A 16,382-nucleotide genomic window follows, 5' to 3' on the forward strand; every position below is an offset into this window, starting at 1 on the left:
GAAATTCAGTATAATGTGTTCCAGCTACCGTTGGATAAGGTCACATGACATTAGGAGAAATTCAGTATAATGTGTTCCAGCTACCGTTGGATAAGGTCACATGACATTAGGAGAAATTCAGTATAATGTGTTCCAGCTACCGTTGGATAAGGTCACATGACATTAGGAGAAATTCAGTATAATGTGTTCCAGCTACCGTTGGATAAGGTCACATGACATTAGGAGAAATTCAGTATAATGTGTTCCAGCTACCGTTGGATAAGGTCACATGACATTAGGAGAAATTCAGTATAATGTGTTCCAGCTACCATTGGATAAGGTCACATGACATTAGGAGAAATTCAGTATAGTGTGTTCCAGGTACTGTTGGATAAGGTCACATGACATTAGGAGAAATTCAGTATAATGTGTTCCAGCTACCGTTGGATAAGGTCACATGACATTAGGAGAAATTCAGTATAGTGTGTTCCAGGTACTGTTGGATAAGGTCACATGACGTTAGGAGAAATTCAGGATAGTGTGTTCCAGGTACTGTTGGATAAGGTCACATGACATTAGGAGAAATTCAGTATAGTGTGTTCCAGGTACTGTTGGATAAGGTCACATGACGTTAGGAGAAATTCAGTATAGTGTGTTCCAGGTACTGTTGGATAAGGTCACATGACATTAGGAGAAATTCAGTATAGTGTGTTCCAGGTACTGTTGGATAAGGTCACATGACATTAGGAGAAATTCAGTATAATGTGTTCCAGCTACCGTTGGATAAGGTCACATGACATTAGGAGAAATTCAGTATAGTGTGTTCCAGGTACTGTTGGATAAGGTCACATGACGTTAGGAGAAATTCAGTATAGTGTGTTCCAGGTACTGTTGGATAAGGTCACATGACGTTAGGAGAAATTCAGTATAGTGTGTTCCAGCTACCGTTGGATAAGGTCACATGACATTAGGAGAAATTCAGTATAATGTGTTCCAGGTACCGTTGGATAAGGTCACATGACATTTCTGTCATATTTTTGTCACAGTGGGGACTGTGAGGACACACACACACACACTCTGACAGACATATTATTTTTGTTGTATGGTTTCTATATGCTTGTATTTTAAATGTGTGTGACTGTCCTTGTCTATCAGTGTTTAGTGTTTAGTGTGACTGTCCTTGTCTATCAGTGTATCAGTGTTTAGTGTGACTGTCCTTGTCTATCAGTGTATCAGTGTTTCAGTGTATCAGTGTGACTGTCCTTGTGTATCAGTGTTTAGTGTGACTGTCCTTTGTGTATCAGTGTTTAGTGTGACTGTTCTTGTCTATCAGTGTATCAGTGTTTAGTGTGACTGTCCTTGTCTATCAGTGTATCAGTGTATCAGTGTTTAGTGTGACTGTCCTTGTCTATCAGTGTTTAGTGTGACTGTCCTTGTCTATCAGTGTATCAGTGTATCAGTGTTTAGTGTGACTGTCCTTGTCTATCAGTGTTTAGTGTGACTGTCCTTGTCTATCAGTGTTTAGTGTGACTGTCCTTGTCTATCAGTGTTTAGTGTGACTGTCCTTGTCTATCAGTGTATCAGTGTATCAGTGTTTAGTGTGACTGTCCTTTTGTATCAGTGTTTAGTGTGACTGTCCTTGTGTATCAGTGTTTAGTGTGACTGTCCTTGTCTATCAGTGTATCAGTGTTTTGTGTGACTGTCCTTGTCTATCAGTGTATCAGTGTTTTGTGTGACTGTCCTTGTGTATCAGTGTATCAGTGTTTAGTGTGACTGTCCTTGTCTATCAGTGTATCAGTGTTTAGTGTGACTGTCCTTGTCTATCATTGTATCAGTGTTTAGTGTGACTGTCCTTGTCTATCAGTGTATCAGTGTATCAGTGTTTAGTGTGACTGTCCTTGTCTATCAGTGTTTAGTGTGACTGTCCTTGTCTATCAGTGTATCAGTGTATCAGTGTTTAGTGTGACTGTCCTTGTCTATCAGTGTTTAGTGTGACTGTCCTTGTCTATCAGTGTATCAGTGTATCAGTGTTTAGTGTGACTGTCCTTGTCTATCAGTGTATCAGTGTATCAGTGTTTAGTGTGACTGTCCTTGTCTATCAGTGTTTAGTGTGACTGTCCTTGTCTATCAGTGTATCAGTGTTTAGTGTGACTGTCCTTTTGTATCAGTGTTTAGTGTGACTGTCCTTGTGTATCAGTGTTTAGTGTGACTGTCCTTGTCTATCAGTGTATCAGTGTATCAGTGTATCAGTGTTTAGTGTGACTGTCCTTGTCTATCAGTGTGTAGTGTGACTGTGCTTGTCTATCAGTGTATCAGTGTATCAGTGTTTAGTGTGACTGTCCTTGTCTATCAGTGTTTAGTGTGACTGTCCTTGTCTATCAGTGTTTAGTGTGACTGTCCTTGTCTATCAGTGCATCAGTGTTTAGTGTGACTGTCTTTGTCTATAAGTGTATCAGTGTGTAGTGTGACTGTCCTTGTCTATCAGTGTATCAGTGTTTAGTGTGACTGTCCTTGTCTATCAGTGTTTAGTGTGACTGTCCTTGTGTATCAGTGTTTAGTGTGACTGTCCTTGTCTATCAGTGTATCAATGTTTAGTGTGACTGTCCTTGTGTATCAGTGTTTAGTGTGCCTGTCCTTGTCTATCAGTGTATCAGAGTTTTGTGTGTCTGTCCTTGTCTATCAGTGTATCAGTGTTTAGTGTGACTGTCCTTGTCTATCAGTGTATCAGTGTTTTGTGTGACTGTCCTTGTCTATCAGTGTATAGTGTGACTGTCCTTGTCTATCAGTGTATCAGTGTTTTGTGTGACTGTCCTTGTCTATCAGTGCATCAGTGTTTAGTGTGACTGTCCTTGTCTATCAGTGTTTAGTGTGACTGTCCTTGTCTATCAGTGTATCAGTGTATCAGTGTTTAGTGTGACTGTCCTTGTCTATCAGTGTATCAGTGTTTTGTGTGACTGTCCTTGTCTATCAGTGTATCAGTGTTTAGAGTGACTGTCCTTGTCTATCAGTGTATCAGTGTTTAGTGTGACTGTCCTTGTCTATCAGTGTATCAGTGTTTAGTGTGACTGTCCTTGTCTATCATTGTATCAGTGTTTAGTGTGACTGTCCTTGTTTATCAGTGTTTAGTGTGACTGTCCTTGTCTATCAGTGTATCAGTGTTTAGTGTGACTGTCCTTGTCTATCAGTGTATCAGTGTTTAGTGTGACTGTCCTTGTCTATCAGTGTATCAGTGTTTTGTGTGACTGTCCTTGTCTATCAGTGTATCAGTGTTTTGTGTGACTGTCCTTGTCTATCAGTGTATCAGTGTTTTGTGTAACTGTCCTTGTGTATCAGTGTTTTGTGTGACTGTCCTTGTGTATCAGTGTATCAGTGTTTAGTGTGACTGTCCTTGTCTATCAGTGTATCAGTGTTTAGTGTGACTGTCCTTGTCTATCAGTGTATCAGTGTTTTGTGTGACTGTCCTTGTCTATCAGTGTTTAGTGTGACTGTCCTTGTCTGTCAGTGTATCAGTGTTTAGTGTGACTGTCCTTGTCTATCAGTGTTTAGTGTGAATGTCCTTGTCTATCAGTGTATCAGTGTTTTGTGTGACTGTCCTTGTCTATCAGTGTATCAGTGTTTTGTGTGACTGTCCTTGTCTATCAGTGTATCAGTGTTTTGTGTGACTGTCCTTGTCTATCAGTGTATCAGTGTTTAGTGTGACTGTCCTTGTCTATCAGTGTATCAGTGTTTAGTGTGAATGTCCATGTCTATCAGTGTATCAGTGTTTAGTGTGACTGTCCTTGTCTATCCGTGTATCAGTGTTTAGTGTGAATGTCCTTGTCTATCAGTGTATCAGTGTTTAGTGGGACTGTCCTTGTCTATCAGTGTATCAGTGTTTAGTGTGACTGTCCTTGTCTATCAGTGTATCAGTGTTTAGTGTGACTGTCCTTGTCTATCAGTGTATCAGTGTTTAGTGTGACTGTCCTTGTCTATCAGTGTATCAGTGTTTTGTGTGACTGTCCTTGTCTATCAGTGTATCAGTGTTTTGTGTGACTGTCCTTGTCTATCAGTGTATCAGTGTTTTGTGTAACTGTCCTTGTGTATCAGTGTTTTGTGTGACTGTCCTTGTGTATCAGTGTATCAGTGTTTAGTGTGACTGTCCTTGTCTATCAGTGTATCAGTGTTTAGTGTGACTGTCCTTGTCTATCAGTGTATCAGTGTTTTGTGTGACTGTCCTTGTCTATCAGTGTTTAGTGTGACTGTCCTTGTCTGTCAGTGTATCAGTGTTTAGTGTGACTGTCCTTGTCTATCAGTGTTTAGTGTGAATGTCCTTGTCTATCAGTGTATCAGTGTTTTGTGTGACTGTCCTTGTCTATCAGTGTATCAGTGTTTTGTGTGACTGTCCTTGTCTATCAGTGTATCAGTGTTTTGTGTGACTGTCCTTGTCTATCAGTGTATCAGTGTTTAGTGTGACTGTCCTTGTCTATCAGTGTATCAGTGTTTAGTGTGAATGTCCATGTCTATCAGTGTATCAGTGTTTAGTGTGACTGTCCTTGTCTATCCGTGTATCAGTGTTTAGTGTGAATGTCCTTGTCTATCAGTGTATCAGTGTTTAGTGGGACTGTCCTTGTCTATCAGTGTATCAGTGTGTCAGTGTTTAGTTACTGCAAAATCATCTCTCTCTGTTTGAGACAGGTGTTTCAGATGGATTAACTATCAAGCTGCATTCGTTTCTCCTTCTTTTTAGAATAAATTAATTTGTCTTTTGTCTAACTATTGTCTTTCTCTCTCTTTGAGTTAACTACTCACCACATTTTTTGCACTGTGGTGCTAGCTAGCTGAAGCTTATGCTTTCAGTACTAGATTCATTCTCTGATCTTTTGATTGGGTGGACAGCATGTCAGTTCATCCTTCAAGAGCTCTGATAGGTTGTAGGACGTCCTCCGGAAGTTGTCATTATTACTGTGTAAGTCTATGGAAGGGGATGAGAACCGTGAGCCTCCTAGGTTTTGTATTGATGTCAATGTACCCATAGTTTTATTTAAACAGGATAACTTTTTAAATATTTCACTATTTACATTTGTATACAATTCACTGAGGAGGATGGCCCTCTCCTTCCTCCCCTGAGCAGCCTCCATTGGCGTAGGGGTAGTTTTGGGGTTCACCTGAACGCCTGTGTCTTCTGTTCATTTTTAACCTTCACTCTTTTTCCTTCCTGTTTTTCTGTAGTTGTGTTTTATGTCTTGTCACGACATCCGCCGAAGTCGGTCCCTCTCCTTGTTTGGGCGACGTTCGGCGGTCGACGTCACCGACCTTCTTCTGATCCGCTTTTCATTTTCCATTGGTTTTGTCTTGTCTTCCATCACACCTGGTTCCAATCCCATCAATTACATGTTGTGTATGTAACCCTCTGTTCCCCCTCATGTCCTTGTGGGTGATTGTTTATTGTAAGTGCTTGTGCACGTCTGTCCTGGTGTGTGTGTAACAGATGTGAAACGGCTAGCTTAGTTAGCGTGGGCGCTAAATAGCGTTTCAATCAGTGACGTCACTTGCTCTGAGACCTTGAAGTAGTAGTTCCCCTTGCTCTGCAAGGGCCGCGGCTTTTGTGGAGCAATGGTGCTTCGAGGGTGACTGTTGATGTGTGCAGAAGGTCCCTAGTTCGCGCCCGGGTATGGGCGAGGGGACGGTTTAAAACTTGTACTGTTACATTGATGCTGTTGACCCAGATTACTGGTTGCTGCGGAAAAAGGAGGAAGGTCAAAAGGGGGGTGAGTGTAACAGATGTGAAACGGCTAGCTTAGTTAGCGTGGGTGCTAAATAGCGTTTCAATCAGTGACGTCACTTGCTCTGAGACCTTGAAGTAGTAGTTCCCCTTGCTCTGCAAGGGCCGCGGCTTTTGTGGAGCGATGGGTAACGATGCTTCGAGGGTGACTGTTGATGTGTGCAGAAGGTCCCTAGTTCGCGCCCGGGTATGGGCGAGGGGACGGTCTAAATTTGTACTGTTACATGTGTTGGGTAATGGACCCATTTATTTCATTATTCTGTTTTCCGGTGGGTTTTGTTATTAAACTGTGTCGTTGGAAACACAGTTATTTCTCTCCTGCGTTCTCTGCCGTCAGTTCCTTACACGTCTGTTTCTCTCTTGTTGGTAGTAAATATAGAAAGGGAGAGCAGACAGGCGCTGATGAAGCTCTCTCCTTAGCTTCTAAACACACACACAGACACAGACACACAGACACAACCACACACAAACACACACACACACACACACACAGACACACAGACACAGACACACACACACAACCACACACAAACACACACACACACACACAGACACACACACAAACACACAGACACACAGACACACAGACACACAGACACACAAACACACAAACACACACACACAGACACACAACCACACACACTCCACTGGTCCCACTGGATTCATATTTGTAACATCCTCATTGTCACCTCTCTCCTCTCCTCCCTCTCTCCTCTCCTCTTCTCCCCATTTCCTCTCCTCCTCTCCCCATTTCCTCTCCTCTCCTCCCCCTCTCCTCTCCTCTTCTCCCCCTTTCCTCTCATCTTCTCCCCCTTTCCTCTCCTCTTCTCCCCCTCTCGTCTCCTCCCTCTCTCCTCTCCTCTTCTCCCCCTTTCCTCTCCTCTTCTCCCTCTCTCCTCTTCTCCCTCTCTTCTCCCTATCTCCTCCCTCTCTCCTCTCCCCATTTCCTCTCCTCTTCTCCCCCTCTCCTCTCCTCTCCTCCCCCTCTCCTCTTCTCTCCCTCTCCTCCCCTCCCCCTCTCCTCTTCTCCCCCTCTCCTCTTCTCCCCCTCTCCTCCCCCTCTCCTCTCCTCTCCTCCCCCTCTCCTCTTCTCCCTCTCTCCCCCCCTCTCCTCTCCTCCCCCTCTCCTTTTCTACCTCTCTCCTCCCCTCTCCCCTCCTCTTCTCCTCCGCTCCTCTTCTCCCCCTTTCCTCTCCTCTCCTCTTCTCTCCCTCTCCCCCCCTCTCCTCTCCTCTTCTCCCCTTTCCTTTCCTTTCCTCTCCTCTCCTCTCCGCTTCTCCCCCTTTCCTCTCCTCTTCTCCCCCTCTCCTCTCCTCTTCTCTCCCTCTCCCCCCTCTCCTCTCCTCTTCTTCCCCCTCTCCTCTCCTCTTCTCCCCCTTTCCTTTCCTTTCCCTCTCCTCTCTTTGCCTCTCCTCCCCCTCTTCTCTCCTCTCCTCCCCTACTCCTCTCCTCTCTTTGCCTCTCCTCCCCCTCTTCTCTCCTCCCCTACTCCTCTCCTCCCACTCTCCTCTTCCCTCCTCTCCATCTCCTCTCCTCACCGTCTCCTTTTCTCTCCTCTCCTCTTCTCGCTCTCTCCTCTTATCTTCCTCCCCTCTCCTCTCCTCTCCCTCTCCTCCCATCTCCTTTTCTCTCCTCACTCTCCTCTCCTCCCCTTCTCCTTTCCTCTCCTCTCCTCTTCTCTCCTCTCAAACTCCTCTCCTCGCTCTCTCCTCTTCTCTCACTCCCCTCTCCTCTCCTCTCCCTCCCCTCCCATCTCTGTTTCTCTCCTCTCACTCTCCTTTCCTCCCCTTCTCCTTTCCTCTCCCTCTCCTCTCTTCCCCTCTTCTTTTTCTTTCCTCCCCCTCTCTTCCCCTCTCCTCTCCCCCTCCTCCCCCTCTCTTCCCCTCTCCTCCACCTCTAAAACACGGTATAGCCTCAAAACATGTTTAAAACTATAATTGTGGTCTCATGGATGGTCATTCTTTGTATCCATATCTCCGTCTATGAATTTGAGAGTGGTTACATTTCCTCAGCCCCGTCCCGCAGCTGTTTACCAAAACAGTGGCAGGTTGACCACATTGTTGTTTGAATAGCAGATTTCCCCTTTAAACCGTTTAATGGAAGGGGCCGTTCCTGGGGTACAAAACACATGCCAGAGGAGAGCAGAGTACACACACACACACACACACACACACACACACACACACACACACACACACACACACACACACACACACACACACACACACACACACACACACACACACACACACACACGCACACACACATAAAACATATACACAACACACACAACATACACAAAACAAACACAACACACACACACCACACACACACAACAAACACAACACACACACACAACACACACACACACACACAACATACACACACACAAACACAACATACACAAACACACACACACACAACAGACACACACACAACACAACACACACAACATACACACACACACACAACATACACACACACAAAACAACACACAGAACAACACATACACACACACAACATACACATACACACACACAACATACACACACACAACACAACACACACAACATACACATACACACACAGAACATACACACACACAACACAACACACACACAACACAACACACACAACACAACACACACAACACAACACACACAACATACACACACGGACACTAACTGAAGTGTTGTGAAGGTGGGCGGATGCCTGGGAAATACCAATGGGAAGTGGGACACGTACATGCACTGGAGGACAGTTACATAGATACCCTTGTTAAAGGCTTTGATTGGTTTGTCTTTCTGTTAAATCATTCAAGAGAGTAGGATCTCATCTCAATGACTTATCTGGCTAAATTATCATGTATGATAACAGGTTGAATTGAAATAGGGGTTTTCAAGATGTTCAATGCACTAGAGATTACACTGTAAGGGGCAATTCACCTCATCCACCAACAATGTGTTGCAACACCTGTGTGATTCCACAGCAACCACATAAAGGTTAAATAAAATAAACAGGAGGTGGACAGGGTAATAACGAGAGAGGAGGATCAGTGGACAGTAAGGGATGTCGAGGATGGCTGAGGAACTCATTAATGTATTTAATTAGGACCTAGCTAGAGCTAGACACGCTCAGAGCTCTCACCTTTACAGATGCTCCAAATTAGACTCTCTCCTTTCCCTGTCCTCCTCTCCTCTCCCTTCTCTCCCCCTCTCCTCTCCTCTTTCTCTGCCTCACCTCCCCTCCCCTCTCCTCTCCTCTCCTCTCCTCTCCTCTCCTCTGCCTCCGCCTCTCCTCTCCTCTCTTCCCTTCTCTTCTCTCCTGTTTTCTCTCCTCTCCTCTCCTCTCCTCTCCTCTCCTCTCCTCTCCTCTCCTCTCCTCTCCTCTCCTCTCCTCTCCTCTTGTCTCATCTCTTCTCCTCTACTCTCCTCTTCTCCCTTCTCTTCTCTCCTGTTTTCTCTCCTCTCCTCTTGTCTCATCTGTTCTCTTCTCTCAGGCAAATCATTCAACATAAACACAGACAAGCAGAAGAAACAGAAAGAAACAGACAGAAAATTATTTATAAACGCAGTTATAAAACTCATTACTTCAATCAGATTCATTATATTGTGTTGTTCTCCCCTTCCAAGCATCTGCTGTTGTAGAACTTTGTTTGTCCAACATTGAGGGTGGTTACCAGTGGAAAAAGCAGTGTGTCAGTACATTCATGGAGATGTATTTATATCATGATCAAATTTCATCCTTCATTTTAAGACTCTTGTAATTGAGACCTACTGCAAGTCATCAGTTCTCATATCTAATTGTATGTTTACTGCTATTTATATTTCTCTCTGCATTGATGGTATTTAATATACTTGGTATATGTCCTGCAATGATGTAGTGTTGTTAAATGCAGAGACAATCAGGCTAATCTCTCCCCCCAACCTCTCTCTCTCTCTCTCTCTCTCTCTCTCTCTCTCTCTCTCTCTCTCTCTCTCTCTCTCTCTCTCTCTCTCTCTCTCCCTCCCTCCCTCCGTCCCTCCCTCCCTCCCTCCCTCCCTCCCCCTCTCTCCCTCCCTGCCCCCCTCTCTCCCCCCTCCCTCCCTCTCTATCTCTCCCCCCCCTCCCTCACTCCCTCCTGCCCTCTCTCCCCCCCTCCCTCCCTCTGTCCATCCTGCAGTATGTTCCTCCTGACCTTTGTATCTGCTGTTTCATCCTGGAGCAGTCCCTGTCTGTCCGGGCCCTGCAGGAGATGTTGGCTCATACAGTGCCTAACAATGAGGGGGTGAGTATCGCTGCATTACCTGTATACATAATCACTTTATAACCTACTCATTATACCTGCATTACCTGTACATAATCACTTTATAACCTACACATTATACCTGCATTACCTGTATACATAATCACTTTATAACCTACACATTATACCTGCATTACCTGTATACATAATCACTTTATAACCTACTCATTATACCTGCATTACCTGTATACATAATCACTTGATAACCTACTCATATACCTGCATTACCTGTATACATAATCACTTTATAACCTACTCATTATACCTGCATTACCTGTACATAATCACTTTATAACCTACACATTATACCTGCATTACCTGTATACATAATCACTTTATAACCTACTCATTATACCTGCATTACCTGTACATAATCACTTTATAACCTACTCATTATACCTGCATTACCTGTACATAATCACTTTATAACCTACACATTATACCTGCATTACCTGTATACATAATCACTTTATAACCTACTCATTATACCTGCATTACCTGTATACATAATCACTTTATAACCTACACATTATACCTGCATTACCTGTATACATAATCACTTTATAACCTACTCATTATACCTGCATTACCTGTATACATAATCACTTGATAACCTACTCATTATACCTGCATTACCTGTATACATAATCACTTTATAACCTACACATTATACCTGCATTACCTGTATACATAATCACTTTATAACCTACTCATTATACCTGCATTACCTGTATACATAATCACTTGATAACCTACTCATATACCTGCATTACCTGTATACATAATCACTTTATAACCTACTCATATACCTGCATTACCTGTATACATAATCACTTTATAACCTACTCATTATACCTGCATTACCTGTACATAATCACTTTATAACCTACACATTATACCTGCATTACCTGTATACATAATCACTTTATAACCTACTCATTATACCTGCATTACCTGTATACATAATCACTTGATAACCTACTCATATACCTGCATTACCTGTATACATAATCACTTTATAACCTACTCATTATACCTGCATTACCTGTACATAATCACTTTATAACCTACACATTATACCTGCATTACCTGTATACATAATCACTTTATAACCTACTCATATACCTGCATTACCTGTATACATTATCATGGTATCATCGGTACACCTCAGACCATGGTCAAAGACATAGGTGATACACTTTCACAGTTCTTAGAGTATTTGAAAGCTTTGTACGTAGTTGAATTTTGTAGAGTATTTTACAGTGTTTTATACCACTGTGTCTCAGTGTAAAGACCATAATGTCAAACAAATCATGTTGTTGTAAGGTATGGACAATAATACATTGACAATTCATGACTCATCGGGATTCTGGTTAAATAATATATGCCAATAAGTTTAATTAAATAAATAATGTATTCAATAAAATATCAATAAGATTTATCAAATAAATAATGTATTGAATAAGAGATCAACATGAGAGGATAATAATAAAATGTATATTTTCTCCTTGTTTGACCACAAGATAAGTCTTGAAGATATTGCTTCTATGGTAGTGTCCTCTCTAGCTGTGTGACAGTGCCCACTCCATGTCAGACACAGACCCAGCCACAGAGAAATAGCCTGCTATTGCCTTGCTTTAAGTACACCCAGACAGTCTTCTCTCCCCTCTTTCCTTTCTCTGTTCTGCCCACTTGATTTACAAATAGAATGTACCCTTCCTTCCTTCCTTCCTTCCTTCCTTCCTTCCTTCCTTCCTTCCTTCCTTCCTTCCTTCCTTCCTTCCTTCCTTCCTTCCTTCCTTCCTTCCTTCCTCCCTCCCTCCCTCCCTCCCTCCCTCTCTGCCTCCCTCCCTCCCTCCTTCAGCTATAGTACCACTGCCATTCTTAGTGATGAGCAGTGATCAGTAATCATGCATAGGGAGATAGATACTTAAATACTTATGATAATAGTGTCCCCTACTGCAATGAAACACTTCATGGTGTGCCACCTTTATGAAGAGATGTCAGCTAAGGTATGAGCGCTATTGGATCGACAACTGAACACAATTAGAATTGATTTGCTTGTAGCTAGCTTAGCTTAGCTTAGCTGCCCTTGCTTCACTGCTTCTGGGGTGCAAGTTTGCATCCATTACTGCGGTGAAGTGAATTTCTGTTTTGTTGTGGTGATAACCACAGAACGCCAGGCACTTCAGTATCAGAGATGAGTATTTCAACCTGGCCCTGGACTAAAAAACACGCATGACATTATTATTTTTTTGGTTAATTCACCCATTTTATGACACATTTTAATGGAGACTCATGCTCTTTTAGGTATCATTTTAAATAGTTGACTTCCGTAACTCCATGTAATATTGTTATTTCGTCTGTATCTTTGTTGAACGCTGCTAGAAAGCGGACCATGAACAGTGGGTATGTTTGTTTGTTACTTCCTTCCGTTGGCATGAAGGCTCACCTCTACTGACCCCTAACTATTAAAGAAAGAAATATCTCACTTTGGCCACTTTCCCTTCAAAGTGTTGCCTATTTTGGGATTGTCGTCATACTACACTAAAGTAATTTATGACTATGTTTTTCAATAGATTTGTAGGTTCATCAGACACATAAGGAAGATTCAGAAGTATGCCCATAGTGAGAATTGAGAATATAATTGAGAATTGAGAATATTGTACATAGCCAGAGAATTACATTTTAAAAACAAATATTATTAGGTAAATATGCATTTGACTGAAAACCCCACGGACTCATAGAACAATGAACGTTATGAACCTGTCACAGACAAACACAGAGATGTTAAACTATGCCCCTGAACATCAATGAACGTGATGAACCTGTCACAGACAAACACAGAGATGTTAAACTATGCCCCTGGACATCAATGAACATGATGAACCTGTCACAGACAAACACAGAGATGTTAAACTATGCCCCTGAACATCAATGAACGTTATGAACCTGTCACAGACAAGTTAAACTATGCCCCTGAACATCAATGAACGTTATGAACCTGTCACAGACAAACACAGAGATTTTTTTTTATTTTTTATTTTACCTTTATTTAACCAGGCAAGTCAGTTAAGAACAAATTCTTATTTTCAATGACGGCCTGGGAACAGTGGGTTAACTGCTTCAGGGGCAGAACGACAGATTTGTTGTACCTTGTCAGCTCGGGGGTTTGAACTCGCAACCTTCCGGTTACTAGTCCAACGCTCTAACCACTAGGCTACCCTTAAACTATGCCCCTGAACATCAATGATTTATGACAATCTTGAAATAGACATCCCATTGGTGCCTTCCTTCACCTTGTGCACACGATTCACGGGACTGGAATGCTTGGCTTGGTGCCCCTCAGGGACAAACTATGTGTCTGTGTGAACACATTTTCAAGGGAAAGTGCTAACTAGCTAACTAGTTAGCACTTTCTCTAAACAGCTAGTATTTTAGCTAACCCATTTAGTGCTTAACGATAGGGGGAAAAAACCCTTACATCTAAACCTTAAGATATTAACTACACAGGGTATGTTATTATCTCTCATGGACAGATGTACGTAACATTAACAGCTGTGTAGCTGACCCAGTTACAAAATATTATAGTTATGGGTTTCCGAGATTATGTATTATGTCAAATATATAATTTGTGATAACTTTTTTTGATGAAGCATCATTTGAAGACTTTAGAGAATTAACAGGAAACCGATGTGTTGGAACGATGCTCCCTCACTGTGGTGTTTTTTTGAATGTGTGGTTCTCTTTCCTCTCTGTGTTGTTTCTAACAGTCTCATTTCAGTCTCAGAAATAAAAGAGGAAATGTTGTTGAATCAGCATTGATTCCAGAAGCTTCACACAATGATTCCAGAAGCTTCACACAATGATTCCAGAAGCTTCACACAATGATTCCAGAAGCTTCACACAATGATTCCAGAAGCTTCATACAATGATTCCAGAAACTTCACACAATGATTCCAGAAGCGTCACACAATGATTCCAGAAGCTTCACACAATGATTCCAGGAGCTTCACACAATGATTCCAGAAGCTTCACACAGTGATTCCAGAAGCTTCACACAATGATTCCAGAAGCTTCACACAGTGATTCCAGAAGCTTCACACAGTGATTCTGGAAGCTTCACACAATGATTCCGGAAGCTTCACACAATGATTCTGGAATTAACATACAAAGGTGTAGAACAAAGCTATTTGGAATTTGGAAACCAACACTGGGATCTATTCACTGGGATCTATTCTACAGTGGGATCTATTCACTGGGATCTATTCTACAGTGGGATCTATTCACTGGGATCTATTCTACAGTGGGATCTATTCACTGGGATCTATTCTACAGTGGGATCTATTCACTGGGATCTATTCTACAGTGGGATCTATTCACTGGGATATATTCTACAGTGGGATCTATTCACTGGGATATATTCTACAGTGGGATCGATTCACTGGGATATATTCTATAGTGTACACCTTGCTCTTGGTGGAACACTAGATACATTGTTTTGGTCGTTTCTCTTTTCTCCTTGTCCATTTTCTCTATCTTGCTTTTCCTTTTTTTCCCCGTGTGTTTAATATTTTCTTCCCTCCTATAAACATAAAATCGGTTTGATCAAATGGGCAGCAAGCAAACGGAATACAATGTCCCCAGCTATTACTCTGATAATTTGAACACTCCCTGCAGATGCTCAGATAGAGCGGTATTAGAGTGGGGGGGGGGGGGGCGTTGCCCGTTGTCGCGCCGCCAACACAAAGGCCACAGTTCACAGTGCTGATGTGTCGGCATGACAGGCTGCTGAAATACGGGCCGCTCCGCCCCTTTCCCAGCTCTACCCCTCTACCCCTCTCTCTCTCTCTCTACCCCTCTCTCTCTCTCTCTACCCCTCTCTCTCTCTCTCTCTCTCTTTCCCACTCTCTCTCTCTCTTTCTCTCTCTACCCTCTCTCTCTCTCTCTACCCCCTCTCTCTCTCTCTCTTCCCTACTCTCTCTCTCTCTCTCTCTTCCCTACTCTCTCTCTCTTTCTCTCTCTACCATCTCTCTCTCTCTCTCTCTCTCCGTATCTCCTCTCAACAACAGCTGGGATGAAGCAGGATACTCTTCCCTTCTTCCCCCTTTTTTTTATTTTGATCAATCCTCTGTTTCCTTTTTCGTCCAGAGTTATTATACAACCACCCAGCTACAGTGTCAGTGGGATCTAGTTCACCAGCTGGTAGGCTTGGGGGCGTAGAGGACTGGGGGTTTGAACTCTGGGGGGCTGAGGGGTTTGGGGGCGTCATGGAGCAACTTGGGAATTCACTTGCTCCCAGTGGAACTGTAGACTGTACCACCAAATCACCAAACACAGATTGATTCTGAGACTTGTGGTGTATATAGATGGTTGATTGATTGATTCTGAGACTTGTGGTGTATATAGATGGTTGATTGATTGATTCTGAGACTTGTGGTGTATATAGATGGTTGATTGATTGATTCTGAGACTTGTGGTGTATATAGATGGTTGATTGATTGATTCTGAGACTTGTGGTGTATATAGATGGTTGATTGATTGATTCTGAGACTTGTGGTGTATATAGATGGTTGATTGATTGATTCTGAGACTTGTGGTGTATATAGATGGTCGATTGATGGGATTTATATAGCACTTAAATATCGAGAAAATGACGTCCTCCATCAGCAATGTGTAGCGGCACCCGTTATCTTCGGCACCTCTCTTTCTTTATTGAAAATTATTTCTCACTCCTTTATAGGGGATATAGATAGCAACGCTGTAGAGAGTTTGTGGGTTATTATGCTAATGTTATGTAATCTTGTTTTTTATTCATGCCTCTAGAGGTTGTTGAGGAGGGTGAGTAATAATACCATTTTTGTTTTTAAATCTCTCTGTTTTCTTCAATTCATTGATATCAAAAGAGACTTTGAGGACTTTGACTCTTTTGAGATCTTTATTTTACATAAGATATCTTTTTCTTTATGGGTTTCACTTCACAACATTTCTTCGTCCACGGTACTGCGACCAAATGTTTCTCGTTTGTCCACTGAACGGTGGGTCTAACACAGGTAGTCGTGTTGTACAGCATGACCTGGGTGGGATAACCTCTGACCTTTTGGGACTGTTTCATGTTGGTTGTGTTGTTGTTGTTGTGTTCATTTGATTGTTTGTCTGTCTGTCCTCTCGTGGGGGTACTAGTCAAGCATGTCCGTATCCCAGATGGCATCCTATGCCCTATATAGTGCACTACTTTTGACCAGGGCCCATAGGGCTCCCACAGGATTCCCACAGGATTCCCACAGGATTCCCACAGGGCACCAAAGGGCTCTCATAGGGCTCTCATATGGCTCCATAGGGCTCCATGGGGCTGTC

At 42.7% G+C, this 16,382-nt stretch overlaps 1 protein-coding gene across 1 annotated transcript in view; it reads left to right on the forward strand.

The window, feature by feature from the left end:
- Positions 1-16,382, forward strand: part of LOC110521100 (ryanodine receptor 3-like) — a 264,957-nt gene that overhangs the window by 49,889 nt on the left and 198,686 nt on the right. Inside the window, exon 3 of the mRNA XM_036976224.1 lies at positions 9,903-10,007. Within this exon, the coding sequence (XP_036832119.1) occupies positions 9,903-10,007 (105 nt within the window). The remainder of the gene's footprint in view (positions 1-9,902; positions 10,008-16,382) is intronic.

This window comes from Oncorhynchus mykiss, chromosome 4 (assembly GCF_013265735.2).
Source record: "Oncorhynchus mykiss isolate Arlee chromosome 4, USDA_OmykA_1.1, whole genome shotgun sequence".
NCBI lineage: Eukaryota > Metazoa > Chordata > Actinopteri > Salmoniformes > Salmonidae > Oncorhynchus > Oncorhynchus mykiss.